At 50.3% G+C, this 7,277-nt stretch overlaps 1 protein-coding gene across 1 annotated transcript in view; it reads left to right on the top strand.

Annotated features, from left to right (window-relative positions):
• The window catches only part of pcsk1 (proprotein convertase subtilisin/kexin type 1), a gene marked incomplete at both ends in the record, with an annotated part of 65,870 nt that extends 58,826 nt beyond the window's left edge, over positions 1-7,044 (top strand). The window contains 2 exons of the mRNA XM_084316673.1: positions 373-531; positions 6,643-7,044. Of these exons, the coding sequence (XP_084172799.1) occupies positions 373-531; positions 6,643-7,044 (561 nt within the window). The remainder of the gene's footprint in view (positions 1-372; positions 532-6,642) is intronic.
• Between the last annotated feature and the right edge of the window lie 233 nt (positions 7,045-7,277).

Raw genomic sequence — 7,277 nt, 5'->3', positions numbered from 1 at the left:
TGAGGAGGTAGAGCAGTCGTCTGGTAATCCAGAGGTTCCTGGTTCAATTCTCACTCCTCCCGGGCAGCGTGTCGAAGTGTCCTTAAGACACTTAACCCCTAACTGCTTCCGATGAGCAGGTTGGCACCTCGCATGGTTGTCTCTGCCATCGGTGTGTGAATGTGTGAGTGAATGGGTGAATGTGAGGAACAAATTGTAAAGCGCTTTGGATAAAAGCTGCTATATAAATGCAGCCATTTACCATTTAATCAATGCATTGTTGAATTTTCAGCTGGCTTACAGTTTGCATTCCGATTGTTCAGTTGCCTTTTTTTTCTTTTTTTTTTACCTTTTGCTAATTATATCAATTATTATTATCATCATCTCTCTCAGTCCGGCCGTATGGAGAACGAGGGTCGGATCCTGAGCTGGAAACTGATTCTCCACGGCACCAAGGACAAGCCGGACCACATGAAGAAGCCCCGGGCGTACGTGCCCTACAACGCGGTGCAGAACGACCGGCGCGGCGCCGAGCACATGGACGACCTGGAGGTGAGGGGCTCAGACACCACCGGCCTGGTGATGTGAGGGGCTCAGACACTGGCCTGGTGATGTGAGGGGCTCAGACACACACCTGGTGATGTGAGGGGCTCAGACACTGGCCTGGTGATGTGAGGGGCTCAGACACTGGCCTGGTGATGTGAGGGGCTCTGACACCACCGGCCTGGTGATGTGAGGGGCTCAGACACTGGCCTGGTGATGTGAGGGGCTCTGACACCACCGGCCTGGTGATGTGAGGGGCTCAGACACCACCGGCCTGGTGATGTGAGGGGCTCTGACACCACCGGCCTGGTGATGTGAGGGGCTCTGACACCACCGGCCTGGTGATGTGAGGGGCTCTGACACCACCGGCCTGGTGATGTGAGGGGCTCTGACACCACCGGCCTGGTGATGTGAGGGGCTCTGACACCACCGGCCTGGTGATGTGAGGGGCTCAGACACTGGCCTGGTGATGTGAGGGGCTCTGACACCACCGGCCTGGTGATGTGAGGGGCTCAGACACTGGCCTGGTGATGTGAGGGGCTCTGACACCACCGGCCTGGTGATGTGAGGGGCTCAGACACCACCGGCCTGGTGATGTGAGGGGCTCAGACACCGGCCTGGTGATGTGAGGGGCTCAGACACCGGCCTGGTGATGTGAGGGGCTCAGACACCGGCCTGGTGATGTGAGGGGCTCAGACACCACCGGCCTGGTGATGTGAGGGGCTCAGACACCGGCCTGGTGATGTGAGGGGCTCAGACACTGGCCTGGTGATGGTAGAGGGGCTCAGACACCACCGGCCTGGTGATGTGAGGGGCTCAGACACTGGCCTGGTGATGGTAGAGGGGCTCAGACACCACCGGCCTGGTGATGTGAGGGGCTCTGACACCACCGGCCTGGTGATGTGAGGGGCTCTGACACCACCGGCCTGGTGATGTGAGAGGAACACACCGGCCTGGTGATGTGAGAGGAACACACCGGCCTGGTGATGTGAGAGGAACACACCGGCCTGGTGATGTGAGAGGAACACACCGGCCTGGTGATGTGAGAGGAACACACCGGCCTGGTGATGTGAGAGCAGGGGTTCTCAAACTTTTTCATACCGTGACCCCATTTTATTTAGGAATTTTTTTTGGGGACCCCCCACACGTATCGTGTAATTTCAACGTGGAATTAAGGAATATCAAAATAAAAGCACACGTTGTTGAACTTGATCATGCATATTTATTAGAAAATGTAATTACAGCACTATGTTATCAATACACATTTATAAAACGAGGCATATTTAGCCAAAATATGTTGCCAAAACATTTAAAAAAAATTAAATCTTTTTGATATAATAATTTTTTACTTGCCAATGCGTCACCTACCCGCGACCCCAATTTGGCTCATGACCCGTAGTTTGAGAACCACTGTGTTAGAGGAACACACCTGGTGATGTTAGAGGAATACACCTGGTGATGTTAGAGGAACACACCTGGTTAGAGGAACACACCTGGCCTGGTGATGTTAGAGGAACACACCTGGCCTGGTGATGTTAGAGGAACACACCTGGTGATGTTAGAGGAACACACCTGGTGATGTTAGAGGAACACACCTGGTGATGTTAGAGGAACACACCTGGTGATGGTAGAGGAACACACCTGGTGATGTTAGAGGAACACACCTGGTGATGTTAGAGGAACACACCTGGTGATGTTAGAGGAATACACCTGGTGATGTTAGAGGAACACACCTGGTGATGTTAGAGGAACACACCTGGTGATGTTAGAGGAACACACCTGACCTGGTGATGTTAGAGGAACACACCATGTGATGGTAGAGGAACACACCTGGTGATGTTAGAGGAACACACCTGGTGATGGTAGAGGAACACACCTGGCCTGGTGATGTTAGAGGAACACACCTGGTGATGTTAGAGGAACACACCTGGCCTGGTGATGTTAGAGGAACACACCTGGTGATGTTAGAGGAACACACCTGGCCTGGTGATGTTAGAGGAACACACCTGGTGATGTTAGAGGAACACACCTGGTGATGGTAGAGGAACACACCTGGTGATGTTAGAGGAACACACCTGGTGATGTTAGAGATACACACCTGGTGATGTTAGAGGAACACACCTGGTGATGTTAGAGGAACACACCTGGTGATGTGAGAGGAACACACCTGGTGATGTTAGAGGAACACACCTGGTGATGTTAGAGGAACACACCTGGCCTGGTGATGTTAGAGGAACACACCTGGTGATGTTAGAGGAACACACCTGGTGATGTTAGAGGAACACACCTGGTGATGTTAGAGGAACACACCTGGTGATGTTAGAGGAACACACCTGGTGATGTTAGAGGACACACCTGGTGATGTTAGAGGAACACACCTGGTGATGGTAGAGGAACACACCTGGTGATGTTAGAGGACACACCTGGTGATGTTAGAGGAACACACCTGGTGATGTTAGAGGAACACACCTGGTGATGTTAGAGGAACACACCTGGTGATGGTAGAGGAACACACCTGGTGATGTTAGAGGAACACACCTGGTGATGTTAGAGGACACACCTGGTGATGTTAGAGGAACACACCTGGTGATGTTAGAGGACACACCTGGTGATGTTAGAGGAACACACCTGGTGATGTTAGAGGAACACACCTGGTGATGTTAGAGGAACACACCTGGCCTGGTGATGGTAGAGGAACACACCTGGCCTGGTGATGGTAGAGGAACACACCTGGTGATGTTAGAGGAACACACCTGGTGATGTTAGAGGAACACACCTGGTGATGTTAGAGGAACACACCTGGTGATGTTAGAGGAACACACCTGGTGATGTTAGAGGAACACACCTGGTGATGTTAGAGGAACACACCTGGCCTGGTGATGTTAGAGGAACACACCTGGTGATGTTAGAGGAACACACCTGGTGATGGTAGAGGAACACACCTGACCTGGTGATGTTAGAGGACACACCTGGTGATGTTAGAGGAACACACCTGGTGATGTTAGAGGAACACACCTGTTAGAGGAACACACCTGGTGATGTTAGAGGAACACACCTGGTGATGTTAGAGGAACACACCTGGTGATGTTAGAGGAACACACCTGGTTAGAGGAACACACCTGGTGATGTTAGAGGAACACACCTGGTGATGTTAGAGGAACACACCTGGTGATGGTAGAGGAACACACCTGGTGATGTTAGAGGAACACACCTGGTGATGTTAGAGGAACACACCTGGTGATGTTAGAGGAACACACCTGGTGATGTTAGAGGAACACACCTGGTGATGTTAGAGGAACACACCTGGGCCCTCATTCATCAATGTGTGCGTAGAACATGTTCTATTTCCACACGTAAGCACGGAATGTAGAACTAGTGTACGCACAGGGAAGTCGGGATTCATCACACGTGCGTACGCAGGCTCTACGCACACCTGTCATGATGAATCCCACCTTGGCTCTGCGCCGCGGCTCGTGCACGCTTTCACGTATTTGCATACCAGAAACGCCCCGATTAACCATATACGGTAATGGAATACACCCATGAAATGTGGAAAAATGGACTAAGCCGAGGGAAGCGTGTCATGAGACAGGCTGACAGACGTGTACACTTACGGTGATGTCGGATATGATATCTATTAACCATTGCTGCCTGGGCAGCGCAAACACTAATAAATACCGCGCTGGAATATGACTGCCTTTTCCCGTGTTGTTTGATTAATACCCAGGGATTAAAGTTCTCCTCAATTTTATTCCAAATCGCGATGGATCTCCCGTCAATTTTCTACCTGCTGCATATGATTTCTAGAGGCATACTACAATCTATTTTGATGTCAGTATTGGGTAGCAATGAATCTCACTGCATGTATGATGTAGCCTGCCTTTCAATACATGAACTTGAATTCCATCATGTTTGTGTGCGGGACTCACAAGGCTGTTGTCACAATGGGTGGTACCGGTACAGACAGTAATAATAACAGTCCACACAATATCACGATCCATGCCATAGCCTATGTTCTATTAGGACATGATCTGTGACGACAAATGTTCTGATATCATACTCTGACAGCATGCCTATGATCAACAAAAACGCGAACTTGAATCCCATCATATACATAGTCTGTCCACTATCTGGTGTCATTGCAATGCGTTTTCTATTCTTTCTTATACAGTAAAAAGGGGGAAGAACACTATATTCATATGACTTGTATTCTGCTTACAGCTTCGAAATTCCACTTGTTTTTAACGTAAAGCCTTTTAAATATAATCAAAACGTTCCCGTGTTTCTGCGGTCTGCGCAAAATAATAACGAGTTGAGCTTCATGATTTATGATGAATTGAAAATGGGGGACCCTGATGTAAACAAGACGAAAGTTGGTCTGCATCCCCAATTAACAATTGTATGTACTGAGCTGTACTGTACTGTACCCATTCTGCAATCTGTTAATAAACTTTTCAATCAATCAATCAATCAAGCTACGCGGAGTGCAGTCAGTCAGTAGCCTACACCCCGTATATTCCGATAACGCTATATAAACCATGCTGCATTCATTCTGAGAGAAAGATCTATTATTCCAAATGCTATTTATAGGGTTTTGACCATAATTACACTACTGTTGCTATTTTACAATGAACTATAATGAACTACGGTTCGTACAGAACATGCCAGTGTTATTATGCACAGAAGCTCATTTCCTTGTTGTAATAATATATTCTACCACTGGGCGCCAGGTACGCCTGGTCTGACCTGTGCGTAGATGTAAGCACGGAGTCAAGTTCAAATCGAAATTGATGAATCCCACTCTTTGCTTAGAAATGATCGTACGCACAGGGTAAGCACAGATCTGTGCGTAGAACACGTTGATGAATGAGGGCCCAGGTGATGTTAGAGGAACACACCTGGTGATGTTAGAGGAACACACCTGGTGATGTTAGAGGAACACACCTGGTTAGAGGAGCACACCTGGTGATGTTAGAGGAACACACCTGGTGATGTTAGAGGAACACACCTGGTTAGAGGAGCACACCTGGTGATGTTAGAGGAACACACCTGGTGATGTTAGAGGAACACACCTGGTGATGTTAGAGGAACACACCTGGTTAGAGGAGCACACCTGGTGATGTTAGAGGAACACACCTGGTGATGTTAGAGGAACACACCTGGTGATGTTAGAGGAACACACCTGGTTAGAGGAGCACACCTGGTGATGTTAGAGGAACACACCTGGTGATGTTAGAGGAACACACCTGGTGATGGTAGAGGAACACACCTGGTGATGTTAGAGGAACACACCTGGTGATGGTAGAGGAACACACCTGGTGATGGTAGAGGAACACACCTGGTGATGGTAGAGGAACACACCTGGTGATGTTAGAGGAACACACCTGGTGATGTTAGAGGAACACACCTGGTGATGTTAGAGGACACACCTGGTGATGTTAGAGGAACACACCTGGTGATGTTAGAGGAACACACCTGGTGATGTTAGAGGAACACACCTGGTGATGTTAGAGGAACACACCTGGCCTGGTGATGGTAGAGGAACACACCTGGCCTGGTGATGGTAGAGGAATACACCTGGTGATGTTAGAGGAACACACCTGGTGATGTTAGAGGAACACACCTGGTGATGTTAGAGGAACACACCAGCGTTATGGGAAACATGCTTACCGCCTTCTCCAGAGTCAGACAAGAAGATATATTTCCTCTCTGTGCGTTCAGTAGAAAGCTATCCGGCTGCAAGCTAGCCTAGTTTAGCACAAATTGATGGATTAATGGTGTGTGTGTGTGTGTGTGTGTGTGTGTGTGTGTGTGTGTGTGTGTGTGTGTGTGTGTGTGTGTGTGTGTGTGTGTGTGTGTGTGTGTGTGTGTGTGTGTGTGTGTGTGTGTGTGTGTGTGTGTGTGTGTGTGTGTGTGTGTGTGTGTGTGTGTGTGTGTGTGTGTGTGTGTGTGTGTGTGTGTGTGTGTGTGTGTGTGTGTGTGTGTGTGTGTGTGTGTGTGTGTGTGTGTGTGTGTGTGTGTGTGTGTGTGTGTGTGTGTGTGTGTGTGTGTGCAGCCAACAACTAAACATCATATCACTCTCCCCTAATCTACTTCCTGTCTGCCTCTCTGATTATTCAGGAACCCACCCAACCCCATCCAGTCCAGAAGACCCAGCCCGCCCAGGCCTCCGCTCCCGCCAACCCCAACAAGGAGCCTCAAAAGTCCCCCGTGTCCCCGTACTCCCCCTCCCTGGCCCTCCTGCGTCTGCTCCAGACGGCCTTCAACAGGCAAACCCCCGCGTCCCAGCCGCGCTCCTCCTCCTGGGGGAAGCAGCGCCCGGACGAGGCCTCCTCCCCGCCCACGCGCCTCCCCCCCCAGAGGCTGTACCAGGCCCTGGACAGGATCAACAAGTACCGGGGAGCAGAGGACAGTCTTTACAATGACTACAGCGACGGCTTCTACAGCTCCAAGCCGTACAGACACCGAGACGACAGGCTGCTGCAGGCGCTGGTCCACATGCTGGCTGAGGACCGCCAGTGAAGACCAGGGGAGAGGAGAGGAGAGGAGAGGAGAGGAGAGGAGAGGAGAGGAGAGGAGAGGAGAGGAGAGGAGAGGAGAGGAGAGGAGAGGAGAGGAGAGGAGAGGAGGAGAGGAGGAGAGGAGAGGAGAGGAGGGGAGAGGAGAGGGAGAGAGGAGGGGAGAGGAGAAGACAGGACAGGAGAGGACAGGAGGAGAGAGGAGAGGAGAGGAGATGAGATGAGAGGAGAGGAGAG

This window comes from Notolepis coatsorum, assembly GCF_963971535.1.
Source record: "Notolepis coatsorum genome assembly, chromosome: 6".
In the NCBI taxonomy this organism is placed as follows: Eukaryota; Metazoa; Chordata; class Actinopteri; order Aulopiformes; family Paralepididae; genus Notolepis; species Notolepis coatsorum.
The sequence above is the reverse complement of the archived record's forward strand: the minus strand, read 5'-3'. Positions and strand labels throughout refer to the sequence as shown.